The sequence below is a fragment of the Lipotes vexillifer genome, unplaced genomic scaffold, assembly GCF_000442215.2.
Source record: "Lipotes vexillifer unplaced genomic scaffold, Lipotes_vexillifer_v1.1 scaffold402, whole genome shotgun sequence".
Lineage (NCBI taxonomy): Eukaryota > Metazoa > Chordata > Mammalia > Artiodactyla > Lipotidae > Lipotes > Lipotes vexillifer.
The window spans coordinates 957,317-971,541 of NW_006798409.1; the positions used below are offsets into that span (position 1 = coordinate 957,317).

The window sequence follows — 14,225 nt, forward strand, 5'->3', positions numbered from 1 at the left end:
CCTGGCACCCTTTTTGAAAATCAGTTGGCCATAGATATACGGGTTTAGTTCTGAACTCAGTTCTGTTCCATTGGTTTATACATATGAGTGTCTGTCTCTGTGTCAGTACTATAATGTTTTGTTTACTGTAGCTTTAGTAGTAAGTTTGGCAATAAAGGAAATTTGAGTCCTCTTACATTGTTCTCTTTCAGGATTGTTTCGGCAATTCAGGGGGTGCAATTCATTATGAATTTGAGGATTGACATTTTCCATGTCTGTTTTCATAGGGATTGAATTGAATTTGTAGATTGCTTTGGGCAGTATTGACATCCTGACTACTGTTTTTCTATCCCTTAACGCCAGATGTCTTTCCATTTATTTAGGTCTGATTTCTTCCAGCAATGTTTTGTAATTTTCAGTGGAGAGTCTTACAACTCCTTGGTTAAATTTATTCCCACATATTTTATTGTTTCAGATGCTATTTGAGATGCAGTTGCTTTTTTTTTTTCCTCGGTACGCGGGCCTCTCCCGTTGCAGAGCACAGGCTCCGGACACGCAGGCTCAGCGGCCATGGCTCACGGGCCCAGCCGCTCCGCGGCATGTGGGATCTTCCCGGACTGGGGCACGAACCCGTGTCCCCTGCATTTGCAGGCGGACTCTCAACCACTGCGCAACCAGGGAAGCCCTGCAGTTGCTTTCTTAATTTCCTTTTTTGCTTGTTCATTGTTGGTGTATAGAAACAGAGCAGGTTCTTGTGTGTTGATCTCATACTCTGTAATTTTGTTGGATTAATTTATTAGCACTAATAGCTTTCTTGTAGAATCTTTGATTGCTTCTATGTACAGGATCATTGCATCTGCAGATAGAGTTCTACTTCTGCCTTTCCAATTTGAATTATTTTTATTTCTTGTTTAATTGCTCTGGTAGAATTTAAGGTACAGTGTTGAATAACAGTGGTGAAACCAGGCATTCTTGTATCATTCCTGATCTAAGGGGGAAAGATTTTCAGTCATTTACCATCGTGTATAATGATAACTGTGGGTTTTTCACACATGCCCTTTTTCATGTTGAGGAACCAATAATTTTAGCACTCATTTTTGTTAAACAATTTTATTTTTAATTCACATGTATTATTGAATTTTTCAGATGAAAGTGGTGGTACTCAAGATTATCAGAGCTTTCAAACTTAATACGATTGAGGAAAAAAAATCACTCTTGTTAAAATTGGTGACTTATGCTAGAGTTCAGGTTTGAGGGAAAAGAATAAATTTAATATATATACAAAATACTGGAAATAACTGTTAAAGATCACTTCAAAGATAAAGAGGGATTACAGATTTCACATATACTTATTATATGTATATGTATATAGGTTTCCTTCTGTATTTGAACGTACCCCATCTCTAGGTGAAGAACCAGCTACGTTAGGACACATCTTGATAACAGATGCATGGAATAGATCAAGATAGAGCACAGGTGCTCACAGATACAGTTCAGAACTGTGGTGACCTGCCTGAAGAAAATGAGTCACAAAGAGATGTACACCAAGACACATCATAATTAAAATGGTAAAAGCTAAGCATAAAGAGAGAATTCTAAAGACAGCAAGAGAAAAACAAAGAGTCATAACGTAATGGATACCCCTTAAAGCTGTCAGCTGATTTCTCTGCCAGAACTTTGCCAACCAGAAGGCTGTCGGATTACATATTCAGAGTGCCGAACGGGAAAATCTGTTGTCATTATACTTTTGTCAAAGCCCATAGAATATTCAACACCAAGAATGAACCCTAATGGTTCTGATGGACTTTGGGTGATAGATAAGGTGTCAGTGCAAGCTCAGCAACCATAATAAATGTATCTCTCTGGTTTGGGATGTTGCTAAAAAAACAAAAACAAACAAAAAGCTGTGGCGACCTGATGCTGAGATGCTGAGTGTAGTTGCTGGGGAAGGAGCTTGGCGGTGCTACTCTTGCTGTTTGGGGTATGCACTACCTCTATATAACAGCTTGCTGCAAACAAATGCTGAACTGTGTTCTCACCTTTTTTCATAAAAGTGAAAATCTTCTTTGGATTTTTTTTCAGTTAGCGAAAACAAGTACTAATAAATTAGGTCTTTTGTAAAAGTGAAGTGGTGGAAAGTAGTGTTTTTGAAAGTGGGGATACCTGTATATGTATGTGTGTGTATATATATATATATATGAATATGGCAAATTAATACATTTTGCATACTTTTTAAAGGTTCCCCAGTGTTAGTGTCTTCACCCTCCTCTACCATGCACCACAATGATTGATATTTAGCTTTTGAATACTAGATTTCTACTTCATAGGAATGATTGTGGATGAGTAAAGAGTACTTCCTGTGAATACAGAGCTGTGCCAAAAAGTTATTTATAGTGGCACTCAACATCACATTGCTGTTCTTTTGAAGATTTGATGTTATTAATTATAAAAGTTATTAGAACACAATCTTATATAAAGTTATAGGGCATAATGTCTACTTTTGGATGTAAGCAATCATTTTTTTCCCATTAATAATCTAAGTGGCATCAGAGGCAGTCAGATTTCAGGTAGAGACTAGTGTAGAAGTGCTTTTGTTTCCTTGCCCCAAGGAGACACTGCTTTTCTGCTGCCTAAATAGCAACCTTAAAACCAACCAGGGGGCTTCCCTGGTGGCGCAGTGGTTGAGAGTCCGCCTGCCGATGCAGGGGACACGGGTTCGTGCCCCGGTCCGGGAGGATCCCAGATGCCGTAGGGCGGCTGGGCCCGTGAGCCGTGGCCGCTGGGCCTGTGCGTCCGGAGCCTCTGTTCCGCAGCGGGAGAGGCCACAGCGGTGAGAGGCCCACGTACCGCAAAAACAAAAAACAAAACAAAACAAAACAAAATTATTTTATTTTCATCAGAGAAGTGTATATTTGATAGTTCCACTGTCCTTGCAGGGAAGGGATGGGCAATGAAGTAAGGAACAGTCATTTATCTATAACAGTGATATAATAGATTACAAGTAGCCTCAATGACTATAATTTTACTTGTAAAAATATTTTAAAAGATTTTTTATAGTGCTAGTTTTGCTCTCATGTCCTTGCAGATTTACAGTATGACGTTGAGATTGTCTGCCTTATTTGAAGAAAAAATGAAGAAAATCTCTTCTGATTTTAAGATTGGTCAAAAATTCAGTGAAAAACTTCGAAGAAGCCAGAGGTTCAAGAGACGGCAAAATTGTAACCGTGTCAGTCAGTCTAACAAAAGTATCAGGTAAACTGGTTATTGCAGTCTTTGTGTGCAGTTTTGAAGTATTTCAGGTTGTGCTACTTCTTTGATTTTATTAAGCTAAAAATTCTTAATCATTTTACAGTGTATTCAGAAAAGAATAGTCATTGTTTTTTATGGCTTGAAAGCATTCTCTGCATATAGAGCTGTTGCATTAATTTTTAATTATATACATTTTAAGCATTTAATGAAAAGCATCAACTAAGTCTTACTAAGGATTATTCAAAATATTACTTGTCTTTTGCATAAGAATTTTTTTTTTAATGCAGAGGGTAAAATGATTACTGTGTATGGCTATTGAGCATTTGATCATGTAAGGGAAAATGCCAGTTAGATGTAATGCACTCTATTTTCACTGGGGATTAGTTGTAGAGAAGAAATACAAAATGAAGGATTTATTCTCTTTATAGTAAATTAATGTTAATTTATATTTTGCCATTTATGACTATGTAGCTTACATTACTATCAAATTTATAGATATTTTGACGTGTAGAAATATGGAAATTGAGCTTTTCAGTGTTTAGTTTGTTTTCACGTACTTTCTTGTTTTTATAAATTTATTTTATTTATTTTTGGCTGCATTGGGTCTTAACCTGCACGTGGGCTTTCTCTAGTGTGGCGAGCTGGGGCTACTCTTCGTTGTGGTGCGCAGGCTTCTCACTGTGGTGGCTTCTCTTGTTGCGGAGCACAGGCTCTAGGCGCACGGGCTTCAGTAGTTGCAGCACGCAGGCTCAGTAGTTCTGGTTCATGGGCTCTAGAGCACAGGCTCAGTAGTTGTGGCTCATGGGCTTAGTTGCTCCGTGGTATGTGGGATCTTCCCGGACCAGGAATCAAACCCATGTCCCCTGCATTGGCAGGTGGATTCTCAGCCACTGCGCCACCAGGGAAACCCATCATGTACATTTTGAATGTGCACTATACCCTTGATGGATTTCCTCATGGTTGTTGTTGGGATTACACCATGCATCTCAATTGAAAACAATCTGCTTCAGGTTAATACTATTTAATTCCCATAGACATAGGAATTCTGTTCTAGTTTAGCTCCCTTCCCCTTCTTACTTGTGCTGTTACTGTCATACGGTTTATATCTTTATATGTTGTTTTATGAAGTTGTCTTTTAAATCAGATAAGAATAAACAAATTACTTATACTGTTATTTATATTTACTTATGTAATTACCTTTCCCAGTGGTCTCCATTTCTTTTTATAGATTTGAGTTACCCTCTGGTGTCATTTCTTTTCAACCTGAAGTCCTTTAATGTTTCTTGTAAGGCAGACATGCGAGCAGTGAATTCCCTTAATCTTTGTTTATCTGGGAATGTCTTAATTTCACTTTTATTATTTAAGACTAATTTTATTATTTAAGACTAGTTTAGTTGGCAGTGTTTTTCTTTTAGCACTTTGAGTATGTCATCTTACTGCCTGCTGACCTCCAGTGTTTCTGATGAGAAGTCAGCTGTTAATCTTACTGAGGTTCCCTTCCTTGTGCATATGGAGTTTTCTCTTGGTGCTTTCAAGATTTTCTTTTTGTCTTCATCTTGCAAATGACTGTAGGTGTGGATTTCTTTCAGTTTATCCTTATTGAAATTTGTTCAGCTTTGTGGATGTATAATGTTTTTCATCAGATTTGGGTGGTTTTCAGCCATTATTTTTTTAGATACTTTGTTCTGCTCCTTTTGTCTCCTTTGGGGCTCCCATATGTTGGTATGTTTAATGGTCTCCCAAAGGTCTCTGAGGCCTTCTGCCTTTTTTTTCTTCATAAAGGATAGGATAAAAAGGAAAAGTTTTCACTCTTGAGCTACTATCACCTTGTCTACTGTTAAAAATCAAGTTTATGATAAGTATATAAGCATATAATTCTTTCTTTTTGTATTACCCTCCAGCTGATATTAATGGAAGTTAAAATTTTGACATAACAAGTTTGAGTTTTCTTTTTTAAATTTTTTTTATTTTTTACTTTTTAATAAAAGGAGGAAACGAAGATGTTACGTTTTACAGTCATTTGTCCCCCTCCCATTTGTAGCTGACAGATTGGATTTAACACATGGAAACTGAAAGACTACTTGTCTTTAAACATGGTCTATTTACATTTGGAAACTTGAATTTTCTTGATTATGATAAACAATAACTGCTTAAAAGAATTGTGTTTTTTAAAAATTGAAGTATAGTTGATTAATTGTGGTTATCTTTAAGCTCCTTAAAGCTCCTTTATCTTTTTGTTTTAAAGGAAAACAAAACCAAATCCTTTTGTTTGAAAGGATTATCTTTAAAAAACATGAATATTACTCAGATCTGTAGTTTAAACCCAAAGATTGTCTTATCTTAAACTTCCACTGTTTTTCACCATAATCCATGGCTCAGGGGCCAATTTTGGTGAATTGGCACTTAAATGTAAACACATTGGTCTCAGAAAAAAACTAGCTTGTTCTCTTTTTTGCCTCTCTGTTCTTTCTCTTCAGGTTTTGTCAATTTCTCCTAATTTTATACTGTCTTTAGGAATATATAATATAAATAGGAGCCTAGCGGGAATGTTGTCATATTGAGACTCAAATTTGTAATATGGGCAGTTCCTTGGTGGCCAAGTGGTTAGGATTCCAGGCTTTCACTGGTGTGGCCTGGGTTCAGTCCCTGGTCAGGGAACTGAGAATCCCCCAAGCCGTGGTGCAGCCAAAAATCAATCAATCAATCAATCAAAATCAAATCACATCACAAGCTCTATTGCAGATATAACTTTAAAAAAATTTGTAATATGAATGAATGCCTGTATTACATAAATGTTGGCTCCCCTTAGCATTTAATCCAAAGAATCTAAGGTATTCAGCATGATTTTCTGTAATTCTGTTACTTGGATCATTTGTTCATTACTCAAATTTGGAATAAAATGATGTCAAATTTAAAGAGAACAGTAATCCATGCTAGAATAAGATGTTAATAATGAATATTTTAATGTCTTGATCATAAAGTTATTCTCAGGTTAAGTAATAATACACTTTATTTAGGCATCCTCTGTTTTGTTAAATATTGTTTTATTTTTTTCTATCTTTGACCAGAAATACCAAGCAGAAGCGCTTAAAATCTCAGGCAGAAGTAACTCCTGAGTTGGTAGGTTCTCCTGTCCAGTCTACCTCAAGTAGGGCAGCTTACTCTACAAGCCGCAAGACAAGTGCTAGTGTCTCTTCGGGTGTCACTTCTGGTGATTCTTCAGATTCAGCGGCATCATCAGAAAGAATGAGGAGAAACACACCTGTCACTCTAACAAATGGTTCTACATTATCTGGTGAGAAATGGAATGTTATATATTCACCTGTTGAGCACTCACGTTTGTAACATTGGTAGTTACTGTGGGTTTAGAGGAAAGAATAAAGAAGTAAGACATGGCCCTTGACATTCAAGGAACTTAAATTTAACAGAAGAGATGTAAGTAACACATGGAATAATTAGATTATATTTGATAAATACTGTTCTTTGCAGTATTTAAAATGTGGTGCAGCCACATTTTAAGCAAATTTGAATCCTTCAGGTTTTAAATAATGTGATATAAGCACCACTATTTGTGCAAAATTTGACATTTAAAAATTTCTTTAAATTAAAAAAAGGACTTGGTAATCATGTAAGTTTAAAGCTGATGACCTAGGAAATTCTAAACTGTTTATTTTATTACTATTTGGTGGTATAACTGTAGCTGACGCTGACCGTTTGTTAGCATTGTGCAAATGAGGCCAAGGTGTGTACATACTTGCATATTGCTCTGAGTGATTTTGGTGACTTGTGATGATGGTCTGATGATTACTCTTGTGATTTAAAATAGTAGGATCAAACAGGTAAAATGCAGCCATATTTTAGAGACTGGCAAGTCTTGCAAAAAAGTTTGGATTACTTAGTAGGGTCCCTTGTTGTGAAGGAATCACATGACGAATTCTGTTTCAGGAAGATTAATCAGTTTGGCAGTGATATGTGGGGAAGGAGAAGAATCTGGAAACATAGTCAACATGATGGGAAGTGGGATACAGTAGGAGCAGGCAGACTGGGCAAACTGCAGAGCAGTTTCAAAGGAAGAAACACGATTTGGTGACTGATACCCCTCTAACAGCCACTCTGTTCTTTGACGTAGAGTTGGGTTGTAATATGGAGCAGAATTTTATCTTTCAACAATATGTTCCCATTCATTTTGATGAAATATTTATTTTGTGATAGGCATGCAAGAACTGAGCCTGGATGAAGGAACAGGAAATTTGGTTTCCTATCTTGTGCCTACACTTGTGCATATACTCATTAAGTATTATGGTGGGGGGAAATGACCTGTACTATTTAAATTATTCATCTCACACCTTTTCTCCCTTTTTTTGTGTGTGTGTGTGTGTGTTGAAATGCTCTTTCTTGAGCTTGGAAGCCTGTATGGTACAACTATGCTGTTAGGAAGGGCAACTAGAAAGAGACCTGAAAGCCTACTGAAATACTGGACTTGAAATGATTGTCTTTTCTATAGGAAATACCTGTCTCATAACAGAAGGAAGAAGATAGTGGAGCTAATTAAATTTTTAATGAAAGCTTGTTTATAAAATATATAAACTGTATTTTCTGAATCCAAACCAGTATTAACATGTTACTTTCAGAAATAAGAGAACAAACTTGATTTCAGATGCTGATTATGTACCTTTTAATACCAAAATGTTATCAGCTATTCTTTGCAACGGTTTTTAAAAATATACTCTCCTCTTCAGAGTATTTTAAGAATCTGCTTTTAGTCTATTGTTACAAAATAACTGCTTGTGTGTAAAGATAGGAGAATATGTATAATGAACTGTTGATGCTTCGTTTTTCTTAGAAAGTGAAATGGAAGATTCCTTAGGTACCTCTTCATCATCTTCAGCTTCAAATAGTTCAGAGGAAAGCAAAGAGAGTTCAAGAGCTCGTGAATCCTCCTTACGTAGTGGGTTGGCCAGGAGCAGGGTGACCAGAACCAGAGCCGCTAAAAGAAAAACTGGTGAGAAGAGGCTCAGTGGTACTTTGGAGAAATGTATATCAAGAGAATTCAAAAGCTAAATATTGGATGGTTTATTTATTATTTACTTAAAAAATTGTTTTTAATTTAAATTCTTATTTATTTTTTGGCTGCATTGGGTCTTTGTTGCTGCACGTGGGCTTTCTCTAGTTGCGGCGAGCGGGGGCTACTCTTCGTTGTGGTGCGTGGGCTTCTCATTGCGGTGGCTTCTCTTGTTGCAGGGAGCACGGGCTCTAGGCATGCAGGCTTCAGTAGATGCGGCGCTTGGGCTCAGCAGTTGTGGCATGCGGGCTCTAGAGCGCAGGCTTGGTAGTTGTGGCGCACGGGCTTAGTTGCTCTGCGGCATGTGGGATCTTCCCGGACCAGGGATGGAACCCGTGTCGCCTGCATTGGCCGGTGGATTCTTAACCATTGCACCACCAGGCAAGTCCTGGATGGTTTACTGACTTAACACATCTGCACATGATTACATGTCCTTTAGGCTTTTTTTTTTCCTTGAGGTAAAATTGACATATAACATTATATTAATTTCAGGTGTACAATGTAATGATTTGACATTTGTGTACTTTACAGAATGATTACCACAATATGTTTAGTTACTGTGCATCACCATACATAGTCACAAAATTTTTTTTTTTTCTTGTGATGAGGACTTTTAAGATTTAGTCTTAGCAACTTTCAAACATGCAATACAGTATTATTAACTATACTTGCCATGCTGTACATTATATCTTCATAACTTATTTATTTTATAACTGGAAGTTTGTACCTTTTGACTCCATTCACCCATTTCACTCACTCCCTGTGCACCCTACCCTCGGGCAACCACCAGTCTGTTCTCTGTATCTAGGAGCTTGTTTTTTGTTTTGTTTTTGTAGATTCCACATATAAGTGAGATCATAGGGTATTTGTCTTTCTCTGTCTGACTTACTTCACTTAGCATAACGCCCTCAAGGTCCATCTGTGTTGTCGCAAATGGCAAGAGTCCATTCTTTTTTAATGGCTGAGAAGTATTCGTGTGGGTGTGTACCTTCTTTATCCATTCATCCATCAGCACTTAGGTTGTTTCCATATCTTGGCTATTGTGAATAATGCTGCAGTGAGCATGGGGGTGCACATATCTTTTCACGTTCATGTTTTTGTTTTCTTTGGATAAATAGCCAGAAGTGGAATTGTTGGATCATATAATATTTCTATTTGTAATTTTTTGAGGAACCTCGATACTGTTTTCTATAGTGGCTGCACCAATTTACTTTCCCACCAGCCGTGCACAGGGGCTCCCTCTCCTTCACATCCTCACCAACACTTGTTATTTCTTGTCTTTCTGATGATAGCTATTCTAAAAGGTGTGAAATGATATCTCACTGTGGTTTTGATTTGCATTTCCCTAATGATCAGTGATGTTGAGCATCTTTTCATGTGCTTGTTGGACATCTGTATGCCTCCTATGGAAAAATGCCTCTTCAGATTCTCTGCCCATTTTTAAATTGGATTGTTTGTTTTTTTGCTGTTGAGTTGTATGAGTTCTGGATATTAACCCCTGATTAGGTATATGATTTGCAAATATCTTCTCCCATTCAGTATGTTGCCATTTCATTTCCTTGATGATTTCCTTTGCTTTTTAGTTTGATGTAGTCTTGCTTGTTTATTTTTGCTTTTGTTGCTTTTGCTTTTGGAGTCAGATCTAAAAAATCATTGCCAAGAATGATGTCAAGGATTTTTCTACCCGTGTTTTCTTCTAGTATTATGATTTCAGGTCTTACATTCTTTAATCCACTTTGAATTAATTTTTGTGTATGGTATAAGATATTAGTCTAGTTTCATTCTTTTGCATTTGGCTGTCTAGTTGCCCAACACCATTTATTGAAAAGACTGTCCCTTCCCATTTTTATATTCTTGGCTCCTTTGTTGTAAATTAACTGACCATATATGCATGGGTTTATTTCTGGACTCTCTGTTCTGTCCTTTAAACTTTTTAAATTTAGAAAGGTAAACTTGTTTTGGCATTAAAAAAATAAGGAACATCAGTACTAAAATGAAGTCATTTAAAAATATTGAAATAAGGAAGACCTTTCTAATTTTACTGTTTATTTTTAGGTCCAGTTTCTTTAGAAAATGGATGTGGCAGAAGAACCACTAGAAAGAGAGTCTATTTAAGTGACTCTGATAACAATTCTTTGGAGACTGGTGGAAGTCTAAAAGCCAGAGCTGGAAGTAACCGAAAAGTGCTACGAAAGTGTGCTGCTGTGGCTGCCAATAAGATAAAGTTAATGAGTGACGTAGAGGAGAATTCTAGCTCTGAAAGTGTCTGTTCTGGCCGTAAGCTGCCTCACCGCAATGCTTCTGCTGTAGCTAGAAAAAAGTTATTACATAATTCTGAGGATGACCAGAGCTTAAAGTCAGAACTTGAAGAAGAGGAGCTAAAAGATCAGAATCAACCATCACCATTGTCCAGTTCTCATGCTGCCCAGAATACTGAAAATGGAGATTCAGAGTCAGAAAGTGATTTGCGGGTAGCCCGGAAAAATTGGCATGCTAATGGTTACAAGTCCCAAACTGCAGCAACTTCTAAAACAAAATTTCTTAAGATAGAGTCTTCTGAGGAAGACTCTAGAAGTCATGATTCAGATAATGGACGTAACAGAACTGCTGGCCCATCAACATCTTCGCAGAAACCTAAGGCAGAAAGCATCTCAGAGGAAGAGGAGGAAGCAAATTCTGAACCAAGAAAATATGGTGGTAGGAGATACAACACAGGTCGCAAGAATGCTGCTTTCCTTAAAAAAGCAAAAATCTTCAGTGATTCAGAGGACTCTGAATCTGAAGCAGAAGATGGAGAAGACGGTAGATGTCATACAATGGAAATTAACCCGAGTTCAGGGAATGTGAAGTGTGAACCTGTTGCTGGGTCCCAGTGTTTTTCAGATCATGTATCTGAAACTGATCTGGATTCAGATGATGACAAGAAAACAAAAGAAAAACCAAACAATTTTATGAAAGGTAATTCAAAACATTTAACTTTGGTTCACTGATTTTTCTCACTGTCCTTTTTTTTTATAGCATACATTGTCTTTTCCCATGAAACTTTTCTTTGCCACCTGTTTTCTCTCCACTCCCTGCATCTTCCATTAGTCTTTTCTCTGTGTACTGTTGGTTGAGTACATTTAGTTTTGCTCATGTAACAGGCAGCCTTGGCCATAGCTGTTTTGTTTTTTGTTTTTTGTTTTTTTTGCGGTACGCAGGCCTCTCACTGTTGTGGCCTCTCCCATTGTGGAGCACAGGCTCCGCTGTTTTTAATAGAGATTTCACTTCTTATAATGGAATGGGGATATTGTATTGGCTGTGGGCTTAAGAAAAGCAGAGGCCAGCACATTTATAAGCTGTTGGTGATAATAGTTTGAGGAGAGGAAAGAAAAGGGTGGTTGAAAGGAATGTGATAAGTAATAATAATAATAGCAGGGGCTTCCCTGGTGGCGCAGTGGTTGAGAGTCTGCCTGCCGACGCGGGGGACACGGGTTTGTGCCCCGGTCCGGGAGGATCCCACATGCCACAGAGCAGCTGGGCCCGTGAGCCATGGCCGCTGAGCCTGCGCATCCGGAGCCTGTGCTCCACAACGGGAGACGCCACAACAGTGAGAGGCCCGCGTACCGCAAAACAAACAAAAATAATAATAATAGCAGCTAAGAACAGTTACCAAGTTACCAAGCTATTTCTTATCAGGAAGTTTTTCTAAATGCTTTACATTCATTTATGAACCAGTTTAGTCTTCATATCTTTTATGAGATAAGTACTATTATTATTATTATGTCCATTTTACTGATAATAACTCTGGAGCATGGAGAATTTAGATAACTTTCTGAATTAAGATTGTCCTGGTAAATGGAGATTGAAAAATATTAAAGAGCAAGAGGCATCTAAAGCTAAGACTAACTGTAGTGTGTGATGGAACCTGTGAAGTTAAGAAGTTTCAGGGAGGCTGAGAGTGATGAGCTTGCATACTTTAGTGCAGTGATGATGAGAGTGTAGTTTGTATTCATGTAAATAAAATACTCTAGTGTCAGGTGTTTTGTGTATATAGACAGAAAGGCATGGGATGTTATTGATGGGAGTATGTTATACTTGCGGATGGTGCTGAGGCTGAAAAAGTCACTGTTCTAAAGTAGTAAAAGCCCAACCCATTCACCACCACCCTCTTTCCAAGTTAGAAAGAATCTCGGGGACTTCAGTTGTTTAAAATGTTGAACATTTAATTCCTTTAGACTTAATCTTCTATTAAATATTAAAAGAGTACTCTTAATTTTTAGACTCTGCATCACAAGACCATGGACAAAGCAGAAAAGTTGCCAGGAAAAGGGTCTGTTCCAGTGACTCAGACAGCAATTCGAAGGTGGTTAAGAAAGCATCAAAAGCCAAAACGGGTCTCCTAAGAGGTCCTCGAAGATGTGCCACCACCGCTGCTACTAGGATCAAGCTAATGAGTGATGTGGAAGACGTTGGTTTAGAAAATGTGTGTACTAGAAGCAAAAAGGGAAGGAAAAAGTCCCTCCATTTTGCATGTACCACAGCTAAGAAGATACTGAGTGATTCTGAGGGAGATGTAAACTGTGATGTGCCAAACGAACAATATGGCTGTGAAGGGAAGCCACCTGAAGCCGACTCAGACGGTAGTACAAAAAGTATTAATCAGTCTTTAAATGAAGACTCAGACTCTGAAGGTATGTTGAATTCCAGACACAAGAACAGGCATACCAGTAGTCACAAAACAAATGTTGCACCTTCTAAAACAAAGAATTCCTTGATTGGGTCTTCGGAGGAAGATTCAAAAAGCCATATTCCAGGGAATGAAACTGGTAGAAAATGTTCTTCTGAGTCAACTCCGGTGCAAAAAGCTACTGCAGAGAATAACTTTGAAGAGGAACTGAATTATGGGCTACGCAGGTGGAACGGCAGAAGACTCAGGACCTATGGGAAGGCTCCTTTCAGTAAGACAAAAGTGATGCGGGATTCGCAGGAAGCAGCCGAGATGGCAGAAATAAAAAGGAAGAGACTGCATCCTGAATTGGAAAATGTGAAAGCTTCTGAAACAACAGGGAGCTCAAAGTGTGGACCTGACACTAGTCCCAAATCTGATTCAGATTTGGGATCTGCCACTGAATCAGATGCTGACTTTACTGATGATACAAAAACCAAAAAGAGGAAAATGAAAGGAAAAGCAAAAGTAGTTAGAAAAGGTAAAACTTTTACAGCTAACGTAACTAAAACCGTGAGACGACAAAGACAAAGCAAACGTCCTAGGTTAAACGTGGATGATAATGACTGGGAGGATGTGGACTATGCAAAATCTAAAAGAGTTCTTCGGCGTTCGAAAATAAAGACGAGAAATCAGGGTAGGAGGACCGTGAGATACCATGATGGGGATGATGATAGAAGCTTAGAAAATGTGTTAGATTTTGATGATTGCACCTTATGACCTTGAGGGAAAACCAGTTCATTTAAAGAGGGAATGGACTGGAATTTATAGTGAAAGCTGGCTGTTGAAATTATTTTTTGTCCTACAATTCAGGGAATATATTTATATTTTTCTATGAAAAGTTATGAATGTGACTAAATCATGACTGTTATTTTTATTTGCACTTGCTTGCCTTTGTAGCAGCATTCAGCACAGGTGCCAAAATATGCTTCATTTTGGGGGCAGATCTACTTTGACAGTATTTACATAGAGCAAGAGTTTGAAATATGTTAAACACTAGATATTTCTGGTTATCAAAACCAATGAGCATTACTTTCATGGTAGCAATTGTCATACAGTTATTTTCAGAATTCGTCAAGAGGTGGTAGTTTCTAATCCCAGTCCTATTGTAGTATGAATTTCATGTGACCTTTGTTTACAGATTCTTCATAAATATTCTGTGCATACTGACATAACAATTGTGGGAGGGGTAACCATGATTAGTAGGCAAGGTACCTACCACTTTTT

At 37.8% G+C, this 14,225-nt stretch overlaps 1 protein-coding gene across 1 annotated transcript in view; it reads left to right on the forward strand.

Moving 5' to 3' along the window:
• The window catches only part of BRWD1 (bromodomain and WD repeat domain containing 1), a 118,911-nt gene extending 105,193 nt beyond the window's left edge, over nucleotides 1-13,718 (forward strand). Inside the window, exons 35-39 of the mRNA XM_007470504.1 lie at nucleotides 3,065-3,231; nucleotides 6,297-6,523; nucleotides 8,072-8,230; nucleotides 10,346-11,248; nucleotides 12,553-13,718. Coding sequence (XP_007470566.1) covers nucleotides 3,065-3,231; nucleotides 6,297-6,523; nucleotides 8,072-8,230; nucleotides 10,346-11,248; nucleotides 12,553-13,718 — 2,622 coding nt within the window. The remainder of the gene's footprint in view (nucleotides 1-3,064; nucleotides 3,232-6,296; nucleotides 6,524-8,071; nucleotides 8,231-10,345; nucleotides 11,249-12,552) is intronic.
• The last annotated feature ends 507 nt before the right edge of the window (nucleotides 13,719-14,225 follow it).